The sequence below is a fragment of the Gouania willdenowi genome, chromosome 6 (assembly GCF_900634775.1).
Source record: "Gouania willdenowi chromosome 6, fGouWil2.1, whole genome shotgun sequence".
Taxonomy (NCBI): Eukaryota; Metazoa; Chordata; class Actinopteri; order Blenniiformes; family Gobiesocidae; genus Gouania; species Gouania willdenowi.
Window position 1 is genome coordinate 21,412,858 of NC_041049.1, and position 14,038 is coordinate 21,426,895.

The window sequence follows — 14,038 nt, forward strand, 5'->3', positions numbered from 1 at the left end:
GAAATTATTGTTTAGTTTTAGTTTATACTTAATTTGCGATCAATTAAAATAGTTTCCACAGTTTCTACAAAATAGTACACTGAAACAAAAATGTGTGTGATCTCATCAGCCTTTAAATACATGCCCAAACCAGTTCAAACACTCCTATTTTGGATTTTTTTTCTCTTTTCTGTAATTTTGCTATTTGTAATTTGGGTTAATTTGTGAATAGATCTCCCAAAGTGGAGTGCCAATATCAAACTGGGGGAATGTTTGGCAGTGAGAAGAAAAACAAGCCAAGTCAGAACAGGAAACAGGGTGAAGAATGTTAATCATTTTTGCAATATTTGTTTTCTATACCAGTCAACATTCCCATGGTTATTACACAATACAACATTGGTAAACATCTCCACAGACATGTGATGGTCACGCTACAGTACACAAATCAAGTTTTATATTTCTTTATTGTACAGCATAGTATGAGGAGTACAGAACCCACTGCCCAACAGTGACAGCTTTAATAATGAAATGAGAATATGAAGCATTTATTAAAATATAAGATGAAATATCTTTGATAAAACAAAAGTTAGCTTGTGGGTCTCAATTTATTTATTTCTCACTTGTTCAACAAACTTTAAATGACAGAAATGCCGTCACACTCTACATGCGTTCCCAGACTAAAATTCTTCCTGGAATAAAGTGTCAACATTAAACAGTGAACACAACCATCTGGTCTGGGAGCAGTGGAGTAACTTCACAGGTAGAGGACGTACAGAACACAGCAGAGGAAGACTCTGATTAAGGTGCAAACAGTAGCTGTCAGTGCAGAAAACTATGTGGATTTTAATTAATGCAGTCCATGATGTGGATCTGCAGGGAGTCCAGGTCAGGGAGGATCTCGTTGCATTTGGGGCAGGCGTGTTCTGGGATGTTTCCCTCATGCTGCCAGTCTACGCCTGAAGAACAAGGGAAGAAAACACTAAGAATTAGTCACTGTTAACAATTGTATAGGTGACATATTATTAATATTAAACTGGTGATACCTCTCCCAACAAGAGATGCACCCGCTTCATGTGCATTTGCTCCTGCTGTGATGTGTCGCCTTTGCATCTCGTTCAGTGAGAGTCTGTGACAGAGAAAATAATGGCTTAGAAAGGGTGGAATACAGGTCTCCATCTGCTACTTGGTTTGTTTATTTATTAAATCCTTTCCTCTCTGAATCTGACAACTTAACACAGTGGCTCTCAAACTTTTTTGGGTACTTCCCCACTTTTGAATAAAGGTAAACTTTCAAGCCCCACCTGCGCCCATCGCACCCCCAAATAATCCTGACAAATAACACAAACAAATTTAATGAACAAATGGGGAACAAGTAACATCATATTTCATAATAAATCAAAAACTAAAATGAACTAATCACCTGCATAAAAAACAAATGAAAAAGTGCAGCAGTCAAAATTACAGGAAATAACAAAACATTGTTTTTAATCTGTGCCAAAAAGCTTAAGAAAACAAAAAAGGAAATACATTTATTAAGTCAGCTATCAAAAGTTTGTTTATTGTTCTGCTTCACTTCACATGACGACCTCAATCATTATTATTTCACTTTAGTTCCACATTACAGTTTTTTCCCCCAGTCACATATCTAATGCAGTCTAATAATTAAATGCTCTTCTAATTTCTGCCACATTTGTAGGCTTTCTTTGCATGTAGGCGTTTTGGTTTGTTTGTTTAGTTTAATTATCTTTGTTGTCCACGAAGGAAGATTTTTAAGAAGATTAGAATGAAATTAAAAATGTCCTTCTGTTTATCACGCCCCACCTGTCATACTCCCATTCCCTACCAGGGGGGCGCGTCACACACTTTGAGAAGCACTGACACTAACACAAGGACAACTGGAGCCAATGATGTCCAAAATGAATCAAGGCCATTTTTCAGAATGACTCACACTTGGTAGTTTTTCAGATCAAATTATTTCTTTCAGGTAGGGCTGGGCAATATGACCAAAAATGTATATCACGGTATTTTTCAAAATTCTAGCGGTTTCACGGTATATGACGGTATATATATTTCTTAACTGTATAATCAGGTGTTCACAGTATTTTCTACTGGTTGAGAGAGGAATTACTGCAGTAGATTGACTTAGGATGGTCTATTTTACTGTCATGATGACTGAATATTGTAGAATAATTCTACACTAATAGTAATACAAGCTACAATGAGACACAGCCCGATTCCATCTGTTATTAAGGTATAACACCCAATGGCTCCTTGCCGCACTGGCTTAGCTTTAGCATTAGCTTGATTTCTAGCTTTAAAAGCTGTATACTCAGTGGTGTGGTGGTTACTTAGGGTGAATAATGTAGCGTTTTGTTTGCAGCTCCACCAGGACTTATTTCCGCGCTACAGGAATTACAGATTGCAATCCTTTTTGCCCTCTTTTTTTGTGTATTACTGCCGACATGCTAAGTTAACCATGCCTCCGCGAGCATTAACATTTAATACGTATATAATGTCTATGTCCGTGAGTGTTGTCATCCTGTAGCAGAGGCATGCGCACACAGGCACATGCGCACATGCAGCTTCAGAGCATTCAATGTATTTCTCATCCATTTACACCGTAACTAACACCAGAGCGCTACTGTTCACATTCCTATTTAGAAGTGCAACAATGAAAAGAGTCCTGACTGAAATGCGGCGCAGCGCAGTGTTCTGATTGCTGCGTAACCAAATACACCGGTGCGGCGGTATATTAAAAATTAATATCATAACAAAAATGTATACCGCTATTTGGTATGAACTGGGATACCACCCAGCCCTACTTTCAGTGAAAAGTAAATGATTTTTCCTATATTGGTGCTGTGGCTTGTACGTACCGGCCCAGTGAGTCCATTTCGTCCTGCAGCTGCATGTTTTGCTTCTTGATGTACTCCAGCTGCGTAGCCAGACGCTCCTTCTCTTCGTGGATCTTCTCCCTCGCTGCACGCTCTGCGTAGAAGTCTGAGGAGTAGACTTCTGCCTGCATGGTGCACAGATAAATATTAAAGGAGCCTGTACGCTATCCAGAACTGGGTTTCTTCTCGTTTAGTCAATAAAAAGTACCTAAGAAGTTGGTGTCTGCATTAGGATCAGGGTTGGGGTCAATTATAATTGTATTCACGTAATTGATAATTAATTACAATTGGAAATGGCATGGAAAGTCTATAAAAACTGTCATTTACAATTGAATTAAACAGAAACCTGGGGAACCATGTTACAGTTCTATTGCTTAAACATAGGGACGTACCAATACAACTTTTTTTGTTTCACACCCGATACGATACCGATATTACCGTCTTGAGTACTGGCCGATACCGATATGACATCAGCACAAATAATACATGCTTTTATGACTTATTTTGTTGTGTGGAATGTTAGAAAAGTCTTGATCAAGTGATGTTACTCAAACAGAACAATAGTCAGCAACAGTAGATTAACCAACTGGTTACATACATTTAACCATCATAATATCTACAGTATTCTACAACTGAATAAATATAATATATATCGGAGATTTTAAATGCAGTCCAATAAAATCCGATATTCGTTTTCTGGCTGATATCAAACCAATATCTAATATCAATATCGAATCGGGACACCCCTAATAGGTAGTTAACGATTATTAAAATACGTTTACCTATACCATACAGTTCTCTTAAGGAGCCTAACAACGTAACCAAGAGACAAAAAACAAATTAGATGATAGATAATATTTTTTACTGTATTTTACAGCTGATTGAAGACATGGATCAAAACTGACCCGTTATCATTACAGATGCTAACAGAAAGCTAACACAAGAGGAAAGTTACGTTTTATCGGGTTATTTTTTTCAGGTCAGTAATTGTGATTAATCATGATTGAACTTTGGTAACTGAGAACGTAATTGTAATGGACTTTGAGGGGAAAAAAAAAATTGTCATTTCAATTGTAATAGGAAAAAATGTGAGTCACTGTAATCATGATTAAGTTGTAATTGAACATGGATAATTGAAGACGTAATTTCAATTGAAAAATGTAACTGAGCCCAACCTTGATTAGAATGAATAGGAATCCCAGTTATGAGATAAGAATGGACACTCACCTGAGCCTGGAAGACAGAAATGGTCTCCAGTTCTTTCTCCTTCTGGTAAATCTCCTGTTTCATCTGATCGATCCTGTCCTGTTTCACAGCCAGAGCTTCCTCAGCTGCAGTCAGCCGTAGCTTTATCTCGTCCACACTCTCTTTCTCTACCTCCTGTGAGAGCCGCACCACAGAGAAGGATCAGAATCCCACAGCTGCTAAATTTAAACTGATATATTATTAAAAAAAAATAAAAATAAAAGATAAACATCAGCCACGCTACCTCTCTCTTTAACTTCTCCACCTTCAGCTCATTGTAGTCCTCAAACAGTTTGGTGTAGGCGTCTTTAAGCTGAGAAAGGTTATTCCTGTGGTTGAAGAAACACCATCAACATATTGAGCAGGAGGAGGTCTGCAGACTAATTGAACGTTCAGCAATAATCATGATTTTAAACAACACACTTCAGTTAATAATAAATCACAAAAGGCTGTGATTCCAAAGACACATAAATGAAAATGAACCTGAATCACAAAAATCATTGTTATTGATGCTTCCTGTGCTGACCCGTCATTATCCACACAAATCTAACCCAGTGGCAAATATAAAAAATAAAACAGAACAAGATTTGTCTGAAATGTAATCTGATACAGACAAAAATCAAGGAGATAGAGGAGAATCTGTTGTGATAAATGCAATGTTAGGTGTTTCTCACCTAACATTCATGCGTTTACACGAGAGCCTTAATCCCCCTTTAATTCAGAATAAAAATTACCATAAAATCCTCTTTATAAAGATTAAAATGACCCTTTTAACACCTAATTCCGAATGAAAATAACCATTACGAATTAAACTTAAATCCGAAGTAGGTGGCTGGTTTATTACGATTTTAATTCCGATCTTAATCATCATCCAGGATGGCAGCTCGAAGCAAGGGTTGGACTCAAGCAGAGACTATTTATTTAAGAGGAGCCTTAGAATATATGGATATCATGAAAAGAGTGGATGGACGGTAGCATAAACATGTGTTACACATACACGGACATTAAATGAAACAGGCTTCATCATGATACATCTATCGGTCCAATCAGAACCCTTCCCAACACCCAGACCTAAAGCGGAATTGAATAAAGGCAAATACATGCATTTCCATGTAAACCTCAATTTGGAATTACTATTTCCATGTAAACACAAAGCAGAACACTTTAATTCCAAATGATTTAATTCAGAATAATGAATTCAGAATAAATGTAGTGTTAACCTTTGACAACATGCAGACAAAAAAAAACTCCTGTGGAATGCTGAGTTCAATGTTTGTTGGAATTCCCATCAACATTCCTGAACAGTCAATATATATTGACTCAGCTTATGTGATGTGTCACTGCACAACAGGCTGGGCCACTAGTCTGGGAATGATAGCAATGTTATTAATGCACCATTACAAAATAAAATACAATGGGTACGTCACAGTATGTGCTTCAATACTCTGCTTAAACAGCAGGAGGTGCTGTGACTGTTTTAGTGCCCCTTACTTAGTCGTCACAGTCCATCTTAGGTCAGCCCAGATAGTGTGGCAGAACCAAGAGTAGCGGCGGGAGAAGAGCTTTAATGGATCCCCAACCCAAGCCTAACAGAACACGGCCCGACCCCGTACGACCCCAAAGAAACCAATGTCTATTTAAGCCACAACCTGTTTCAATTTAGACACTATTCACATCCGTGCACGCATGTAGAGGCCAGTCAGCATCCATTAATGCGTCTTTCTCGAACTAACAGAAACACATGACCTGATTTACTGGCCCAAGCCTGTGGTATAATGAACCATTGGCACAAAGTGACACGCAACGCACACACACACACACACACACTCTGGTAAATTTAGATATATAACTTCTATGGAGGCTGCTGAGGAGTGTGAGTGTGTGCGTGTGTGCTCTGACCTCTCCTCGCTGGCTTTCCTCTGCTCCATCAGACTCTGAGCCTGCATGCTGCTCAGCTGCAGCTTCAGACGGTCGTTCTCTGTCTGCACTGTTTGTTTATCTCCCAGCTGAGCCTTCAGAGAGACCACATCCTGCTCCATCTCACGACATCTGCACAGAGACAAACCCAGACCACATCGCATCAAAATGATCAACAGAGGAAATCCATCTGAACACCGGTAAATAAACGGTTTCATTTGTTGGTAGTGGTGTTTGAATTTATGTGCTGAACATTGTGTGTGACCTGTCCTGCAGGTTTCTCTTCATGCCTTCAGCTTCATCCAGCTTATTCTGGGCCTGCTGCAGCTCAGCAAACAGGGATTTGGTCTGAAATTTCAAATTCTCCACCTCAGACGCTGCCTGAAAACAAAACACAGTAAAGGTCACTTCTCAACACGGACAAGCTTTGAAGGAACCATCAGCATTGTTGGGTTGTAAACAAGACAAAATCTACCTTTTTTACCTTTTTCCCAGCATCCCCTTCAGTGTCTGAAGTCTCTGTCTGAGTGCTCTCTGATATTCTCTGGTCAACGTTACTCTGTTTTCTCTCCAGCTCTTTGATCCTGCAGAAGAATCCAACACATTACACAGTAAACAACGAGTCCTCAGAGCAACACAAATAAACAAGCATTCATCTCCACCAGGGGGGCAACCTTTTTCAGCTCTTCACAATCTACTGTGCTGGGGGGGTTATAACTGAAAATAATGTGATTTTAATATTTAAACTATTACAATTATTAAATAATTATTACATATTTGTTTAATATTAAAATACAATAATAATGTTGAAAAGTATTAAAAAATGTGAATACAATCAATAAAAATATTTTGAAAATAAAAATATACAGAGTTAAAATCAGAACACACAAATGCCTTGTCTGCATTAACTCATATCTTGTGAGTTCTCTGAGAGGCTGATGTTCATACAACGGAGAAGTAAAATCAGGAAAACTCACGAAAAGCCAAATTAAACAAAGGAAAACACTTATTGTAGGTAATATGTTGGTATATTGATTAGAAAACACTTAGAAATTAAAGGATCCAGTAAGGAGGAAATGGAGGAAATGACAGACCCATGATGGTGATGGACTATTATGGCTAATTACAGGGTTATAGAACCAGTGTGTGTGCGGGTGGATGAAAGTATTTGTATCAGGATCAGTATTTGTAGCTGACTTTGTTCTTTAGCCCCTGTGCACTCCTCTACATGTACATACACTTGTACACCTTCAGTTCACAAACTTAGATTTAGACTTTCTTTATTGTCATTCAAACTTGAACTTTACAGTACAGATAAGAATGAGAATCCGAGGGTCCATCTCATAAAAGTGCAATAAAAATGTACTACATAATTATATTTTTTTACTTCCACTACGTCAGATCTTTTCAACTACTTCAGACCTATCCATAGATAAACAATTATTTACAATTTTCAAACTGTTTTTATGTTTTTATGGACTTTCAGTCATGAGAAACCTTGATTTTTTAATACAGCAAAAACACAAAATATGCAGTTTCTCCAAAAACAAAGTGCAAAGTTAAATATTTTTGATGAGAATATTACAACCTAAACTATGACAATAATTAATAGCAGAATTTATTTGAATGCATTATTATTTTTGGATAGTTATAAAGACAAAATAACACTTGATCTACAATGGCTTCCACACACGTAGGTTGTCTGATGATGCTGCTGTACCCGTTCTTGTCAATGTGAGCGGCTTTCGACACAAAAATCGACACAAAATGCCTCCACGACCAACCGCTAGATCGCGACCAACGCGTTGGGCACCCCTGATCTACACACTGATCCCAGTACCTGGCATCACATGCTTGCAGCTCCAGCTGCAGCTTCTCCCCTCGCTGGGTCTCGTTCCTCAGAGACTGGAGCAGCTGGCTGACCGTCACTTCTTCATTATCCAGGCGGGACGACGTCATGCTTACACCTGCGTGACCAGACTCCTTGTTTGCTCCATTCTGAGGTGAAACATTACACATTAGGTATTTTCATCATTTCAAAATAAAGGACTTCTTTAATGTCACTTATTACTTCTGCTCACCGACACGCTGATGATTTCTATAAAGGAGTCATCTTGTGAGTCCCGCTCTGCCTTCAGCTGCAGCTCAGAGTTCAGAGCCACCAGGTCGTTCTTCTCTGCCTGAAGACGAGAAACTTGGGCACGCAACACCTCCAGCTCTGAACTCTGATTGGATGCTGCTCCCTGAAGGGAACACCAACTATATAGTCTCCAATGTGGCACACAGATAGATTTAACAGATATGGCGACACCTACCTGTACGTTTTTCTGGGATCCTCCCACCCCTGCTCCCTCCTCAACCCTCAGGGTCAGCTCCTGGTTCTGGACGGTCAAAGCTTCCATGCAGGTTCGAGCCTCCTCGAGCCTTTGCTCCAGAAAGTGTCGCTCGTCCTGCTGCTTCTCTCGCCAAATGGACAGACCCTCAAAACGCTCCTTCATCGTCAGATTGGTCTGATGGAAGGCTTCTGAGAGAGAGAGAGAAAGAGAGAACAGGCAGAGCTGTTGGTCACATTCATGGCAAAACCTTCAATCTTAGTGTATTTCATCAAACCTGTCAGGGCTCTGTTCTCCTGGATCAGGATGTTCATTTGCTGCAGAGTGTCTACCAGTGTCCCAGACTGACTGGGAGAGCGAGAAATGTCGCCGTTCATCATGGGGCTTCCAGAGGCCATGAGGCTGAGCATAGAGAGACATATTTGTCTTGGTTTTTGATTTTCATTTACACCACAAGCCTAAAGTAAGGATAGTACAAGTCACTGATCACATGGTAATTACTTCCACCAAGCAGAAAGCACAGAGCGGAAGGTTATGTTTTTACCTGTGTTTGTCTGTCTCTTTGTTTGCTAGCATCAACATTACTTGAAAAGTTAAGAACAGATTTGGATGAAAATTTCAGAAAATGTTGAGAATGGGACAAAGAACAGGTGATTACATTTTGGTGATGTTCTGGATTCCCAAAAATGAGAAAATACCATTTGTGGAAATCACAATATGGGTGAATGTGCCTGGTCCTGTAAGCTGCTGTGGCTTATGGGTAATGTAGTAGTGGTAGGGAAGTGCGTGCTGTACTCTTTAAATCACAATATGGGTGGAAATGAGCTACTTCTGCAATCTCTAAATCTACATGTTAATGATCATTATTATCATCCAAATTGTGTTAATATATAAATAAACAAGACCAATGTTGTTTCCTTCACATTATCTCACAGAAAAATAGTTTTATTGGTTCAGACAAAAATATCAAAGCTACTAACTTATTTTACTAATAGAATATTATTCAAGTTATCTTGCTGAAGCTTTTATTTAATCAAGTTCATTAATAGGAAAAAATAAGGAAAAAAATCTCAATATTCATGTTAAAAATAAATCTCAGTAATCAAGAAAAAATATATTTAAAATCTTATTTATAAAAAACTTCATCAAAAAAAAATCATAAATATTATTATTCATATGTTACTATGTAATGTATAATATGTTATGTTATATTATTATAATATTAAACAAATATTAGTTCAGAAACGTAGATATGTTGCTAAACCAAGCCAATAACACATTTTTTTGCTAAACTTTTCCTTATCATCAGATGAAAACTCACAAAAAACCTAAATATATAAATACATTTTTATTTTATTTTGAATTTTTTAATATTTATTTTTAACTAAAATCATGTGAGTGCCTGGTGAATCTGCGCGCTTTAGTGTTTATAAAGAGTGTATAAATCATGTCATGTCTACCGTGACTCACAGCAACACTAAAGTCACATGATAACCTAATTAGTCCCAGTAGAGAACAGCACAGTTCACCCTGACCTGCCCACAAAATAACACACAAGGTTTTATAACAGCTATGTTTAATTCTAGCGCTGTGGTAAATAATGATAATAATAATAATACACTAGTTCTACACTCTCTAAATAACACCACATTGTTGCGTAAGGAGCAGATATATGTTATTATGACTCAGGGTTAGTTTCTCTTTCCTTCACGAGGCCTCGCTGCTCCACAGCTGTCAGAAAACACTGAAAAGTTACCGAGTCTCAACAAGCTGAACGCTTTCAAACTCACCTGCCGTCAACTCGGTTCCCACCGACAAACTACTGACACCTACGGACACACAATGACAGTCTGGACCAGAAACAAACACACACACACACCGAATGAGGAAGAAACAACTGTGACTTCTCAGAAAGCTGCTTCTTCTGCTCAAGCTAGTAATAAAACCCCGGATGATGAAGAGTTACCGGTTTGGTACTTCAGAATAAAAGCATGACGCAAACGCTAGAGTGCAACATAGTTTAATTGCAGATTCGGTGGCAGGATTTAGCTTACTGAAATATTCAATTATTTGTTCGTGTTTCTTTTTATTATTATTATTTATTTATTTAATGGGTTATGTTTCAGTGTTTTTCCTTGATATGCTTTTTCTGTAGTATTACGAGTAATTTTTTATGCGTTGTAATTAAAAGTTTGGCAGTGTCTTCCCTGATTTTGATTTAAATACTCCAAAAAATAACATTCCAGTCTTACACATAATAATTATTATAATTTCAAATGATATTTATTCAATACAAACTTTTTTTAAAAATTGTAATTATGGTCATTTTTGCAGTTAGGTCAATAGGGCCGTGGTTCCCAACCTTTTTCAGGTCGTGAACCCCTTTTTATTTTATTAATTTCTGGTGAACCCAGAGACTTTCTTTCTCTAAAATTATTATTATTAAAAAAATATATATATATATTTTGGTAACACTTTACATGAAGTTTTATACACAAAGGCTGACATTACGCTCTCATTATAAAGACATGACACCTGTCATTAGCACAAATAAGGTTTCATAAAGGCTGTCATTAAGTGTTGTTTGTTACACTAACCCTTTGTTACCCAAACTCATAGGGCCCTGGCCCTAACCTTAACCCTAACGACACCTAACCCTAATCCCTAATTCCTAACCCCTAACCCCTAACCCCCAGAGCCCCGGCCTTAACATTAACCTTAACCTTAACCCCTAACCTTAACCTTAACCCCTAACCTTAACCTTAACCCCTAACCTTAACCCCTAACCTTAACCTTAACCCCTAACCTTAACCCCTAACCTTAACCCCTAACCTTAACCTTAACCCCTAACCTTAACCCCTAACCTTAACCCTAACCCCTAAACCCTAACCACTAACCTCCAACCGTAACCCAACTAACCCAAACCCCTAATGTATATATGTATGTATATATGTATACATTTGTGTTACAAATACAGAGTAGTAAATACTAGTGCACAAAGTGGCAATACGCACAAGCTCAGATATTATTACAATGCATTTTATTTGAACGACAATTATATTTGAGAAAATGAATGTATAGAATGCAGTTGTTTGAGATTGTGTGGTGTTTCAATTTTAAAAAGAATAATAATTATTTACGGTCTTTAAGCTTTCTGCCTCTTCCTGCACTGTATGTCTATTTCTGTGATATTGTATGTTGTTGTTTTATTGTGCCAAATAGATAAATAAATACAATTTAAAAATGTAAAAATATTATTTGAATCAGTCATTTATTTTTATTTTACTATTACTAGGCATTTCAGGCAACTCCATTTTATTTCCAGGCGACCACGACCCAAAGGTTGAAAAGCTCTGAGTTAAGGGGGATAAAATGCAAACTGGGATTTTGAGCAAGTTGTATTACCGCTAAATATGGCTTTGTGTACCAAAATGTATTTGTTGAATAAACAAAGGCAGTGGCTATCCGTACGGTTGCCGTATCAATATGCCGTCATTCTATCCGTATGCAGCGCCCCTATTTGGCTAGTTTAGGTCACGTGACTAAGACTAAACATTACCCTAACTCTGGCTCTAACCCTAAAAATTGTTGCGATAATGGGTTATAACCTAACCTTAACCCTAAGGCGCTATGTACTTGAACTTCGGTAACCGTACCATTAGCACAGGGGGTTGTCCGTACGGCAACCGTACAGATAGACACTTTTATTTAAACAAAAAACAAAAACAAAAAAAAGGCCTATTTTTCCAAAATCACAAATAACCACTTAACTATTTGTTTAAAAAAATAAAAAGGTATTTATTTTGAAGGTGTAGACCAACTATTTCCGGCTAGATGAGGCTAACTTTCTGTATGTGACGCAGCTCTCTATAGATTCCCAAGGTTTATGTTTCTCTGAGGTGACGTCAGCAGGTAGGTCTGTGCAGTCAGCACCCACTGCAACGTGGGTGAAACCTACTGTGGACCGTGGGAATTCCCTTTAAGAGTCATCTTTTGATTACACATGGAAATAGAAGGCTGGAGATCCCGTGATTGAGGCCTTGTCGTGTGTGTCCCTTTAATGCATATATATATATAAACATTATTTGATACAAAAACAAAAAATGATGAAAATGGGAATATATTATACAAACAAAACAAAGAAGCATTATCTTTAACAACCACTAGATGTCCCTATTGTCTCTTAAAGAGTGAATATCATTGTGAAATCTGATATTTCTCCATGGATTCATTCATACATGGACGACCTGCTAGAATGAATGATTCACACTCATTCAAGATGAGTATTTTATTCTGAAACTGAATGACAAAATCCAGGCTCTTCACCCTCACTCACATCAATAAAATGCTGAGTAATTTTGATATCATGGTCAGATTATACATTTGTGTTTTGACACAAATTCATTTTTAGTGTTAACCAATTCTCAGAAGCCGTACAAGGTGATCCAGACAGATCATTTAACAATAGCTGTGTTCAAAAACCCTGAAAGGTTTATATGCAGTAAAAACCCGAGCATGTTGAAACCTTCACAGAAAACTGAACATGTATGCCATGATAAAGGCATTGGGGTTCAACTGGTTTAAACTTATTTTAAAAATTGCAAAGCAAAATAAGGAAATATTCAATTTCTAATAAACAATTTAAAAAAAAAAAAAGATGGTCCAGTTTAAACATATAAGAATTATAATAATAATAATAATATTTAAAAATAAGCTAATGTACTCAAAAGTCTTAGAGGCAGATATGCTTTATTCAATTAAATTAAATTAAACTTTATTTTTACAGCGCACATTACAACAAAAGTAATCTCGAATTTATCTTATAAGTAGTGAAAGATTTAAATAAAATTTAAAATCAATGACTTGAATTTGTTTTATTAAGACATCCTTTCACCTGGATTTACAAGGAACAATGTTTTACAGAAGGAAACAACAACAACAACAACAACAACAACAACAACAACACCCTTTATTGGAGTAATATATTATTAGCCTTTAAATTAGTGTTTTTAACCTTGGGGTCGTGACCTTATGTGGGGTTGTCTGGAATTAACATAGGGTCGCCTGAAATGTCTAGTAAATGGAAAAAAAGAAACAAACAAAAAAACAAAACAAAAAAACACATGTTTAAAAAAGATTAAATTATTATTGATGAATTAAATGCACTCCTCTTTTTTTTTTTGTAGCGCATTTTAATAAACATGATCAAAAACAAATTATAGAGGAAAAAAAATGTCTCTGGGGTCGCCGAACATTTGAGATATCAAATTAGGGTCACGACCCAAACAAGGTTGGGAACCGCTGCTTTAAAACATAAAATATGGCAGTGGCTATCCGTACGGTTGTCGTATCAATATACTGACGTTCTATCCGTACGCAGCACCCCTCATTGGCCAGTTTAGGTCACGTGACTAAGACTAAACCCTAACAGTAAACCTAACTCTAAAAACTGTTGCGATATAGGGATAACTTAGCCCTACGTGCGTGTACTTCAGTAAACGTACCAATAGCACAAAGATTGTCCGTACGGCAACCGTACAAATAGATTCTTTAATAAAGGCATTGTGCGTTCAAAAACAAGCATAGACTACGCCCTCTACTGTTAGATGTGTGAATAGATGCTATTCTGCTGAATAAAAAACTCCTTTTAAAATACAAGCGTTGGGATTT

At 37.3% G+C, this 14,038-nt stretch overlaps 1 protein-coding gene across 3 annotated transcripts; it reads right to left on the reverse strand.

Annotated features, from left to right (window-relative positions):
- Positions 1-424: 424 nt before the first annotated feature.
- Positions 425-10,316, reverse strand: optn (optineurin). 3 transcript variants are annotated; one of them, XM_028450506.1, is made up of 13 exons: positions 10,159-10,316; positions 8,646-8,770; positions 8,351-8,559; positions 8,117-8,278; positions 7,876-8,033; positions 6,511-6,619; positions 6,301-6,416; positions 6,018-6,167; positions 4,363-4,447; positions 4,101-4,253; positions 2,856-2,998; positions 1,023-1,105; positions 823-935 (listed from the first exon to the last, which is right to left on the reverse strand). In XM_028450506.1, exons 2-13 carry the CDS (start codon positions 8,764-8,766, stop codon positions 823-825), a joined length of 1,602 nt encoding a protein of 533 aa, XP_028306307.1. In that variant the 5' UTR covers positions 8,767-8,770; positions 10,159-10,316. The 3 variants fall into 3 exon arrangements, with proteins under 3 accessions (XP_028306306.1, XP_028306304.1, XP_028306307.1); XM_028450505.1 differs by lacking the exon at positions 10,159-10,316 and having other exon boundaries at positions 425-935; positions 6,520-6,619; positions 8,646-8,789; XM_028450503.1 differs by lacking the exon at positions 10,159-10,316 and having other exon boundaries at positions 425-935; positions 8,646-8,789.
- Positions 10,317-14,038: the final 3,722 nt, after the last annotated feature.

What these genes read in the sequence shown, in the direction of transcription:
- optn (XM_028450503.1), bottom strand. Translation starts at nt 8,778, where the DNA reads ATGCTCAGCCTCATGGCCTCTGGAAGCCCCATGATGAACGGCGACATT. An exon ending in AAGAGAAACCTGCAGGACAG is followed by an intron (nt 6,168 to 6,300) that starts GTCACACACAAT and finishes GTCTCTGTGCAG; the next exon opens with ATGTCGTGAGATGGAGCAGG. An exon ending in AGGAAAGCCAGCGAGGAGAG is followed by an intron (nt 4,448 to 6,017) that starts GTCAGAGCACAC and finishes CTTCAACCACAG; the next exon opens with GAATAACCTTTCTCAGCTTA.